The 1,092-nt window shown below is 41.5% G+C and overlaps 1 protein-coding gene across 1 annotated transcript; it reads right to left on the bottom strand.

Annotated features, from left to right (window-relative positions):
• Positions 1–223: 223 nt before the first annotated feature.
• On the bottom strand, positions 224–880 carry LOC131327664 (uncharacterized). Its single transcript, XM_058360809.1, has one exon. It carries the CDS (start codon positions 878–880, stop codon positions 224–226), a length of 657 nt encoding a protein of 218 aa, XP_058216792.1.
• Between the last annotated feature and the right edge of the window lie 212 nt (positions 881–1,092).

Below are 1,092 nucleotides of genomic sequence, written 5' to 3'. Positions count from 1 at the left end.
AGTTTTGGCTTTGATTTGGGTTAGAATTGGAGTTTTTCCAGGTTTGAGGGATTTGCTGTAGAGGGCGAGGGTTGTTCTGGTAATAAGGTGTTTGAGCAACAACAGTCTTGTTGTGGTTTGTTCGGATTGGTCCTCCAACTGATGGAACATTCTTCTTTTGCGCCTCCCATGTTGACTTTGAATCAGATTTCTCACGTTCCATCATAAGTGCACATCTCACCACCTATGCATAGGTGGGGTACTCATGAGAAACCACACTAGTACGAATAGAGTGGGACAGACCCCATTCGAACTTCCTTGCCTTTGCTTCATCGGTGGGTACTATGGTAGTAGCATGACGTGCGAGTTCTTCAAAACGGGCAGCATATTGGGTTACTGTCAGAGTACGCTGCTTCAAGTCCATAAATTCCTGGGCCATGGCTTGCTTCACAGTTGCTGGGAAGTATTTTTCAAGGAAAAGGTTTTCAAACATCCGCCAGGTCATAGTTGTCAAATTATGAGTGGTCTTAATCAAATCCCACCAATGATCTGCTTCCCCTTGCATCTGAAATTTTGCTAAGGCAATGCGATCACCTGCATTGGTCACATTAAGTACTTCCAGGTATTTGGAGATTTGTTTGATCCATGCTTCTGTAGCACTAAGGTTTGCTTCCCCATAAAAGATCGGAGGGCGACGTTTGCAGAATGCATCCAGAAGTTGATCTCTACTCCTGATTAGAGGTCCACGTTGTTGTTGTTGTGGCTGTTGAGGGTTGGCAGCAGTAGCAGCAACAAATGCTTGCATCAGTTGAATCAAGTCTGGCTGTCCTCCTTGCCCATTTGGTTGTGGTCCGCCATTTTGTCCATCGTTCGTGTGGGTCCCGTGTCGTGTTTCCACCATCTATGTATAAATATATATATATATATATATATATATATATATATATATGAATTTTTTTTTTGTTAGGGGGTTTTCTGTTTTCATACTTAGTGAGCATTATAAAGCGACGAATGTAACAACACCGATGTGACAAAAGTCAATTTTTTATTTATTTATAATACTGGAATGAAGTACATGGGTCCTACTACCAACTAGAAAAAAAAAACAAAATT

This window comes from Rhododendron vialii, chromosome 5a (assembly GCF_030253575.1).
Source record: "Rhododendron vialii isolate Sample 1 chromosome 5a, ASM3025357v1".
Taxonomy (NCBI): domain Eukaryota; kingdom Viridiplantae; phylum Streptophyta; class Magnoliopsida; order Ericales; family Ericaceae; genus Rhododendron; species Rhododendron vialii.
Note: the sequence above shows the minus strand (reverse complement) of the source record. Positions and strands in the feature narration are given on the sequence as shown.

What these genes read in the sequence shown, in the direction of transcription:
- LOC131327664 (XM_058360809.1), bottom strand. Translation starts at nt 880, where the DNA reads ATGGTGGAAACACGACACGGGACCCACACGAACGATGGACAAAATGGC.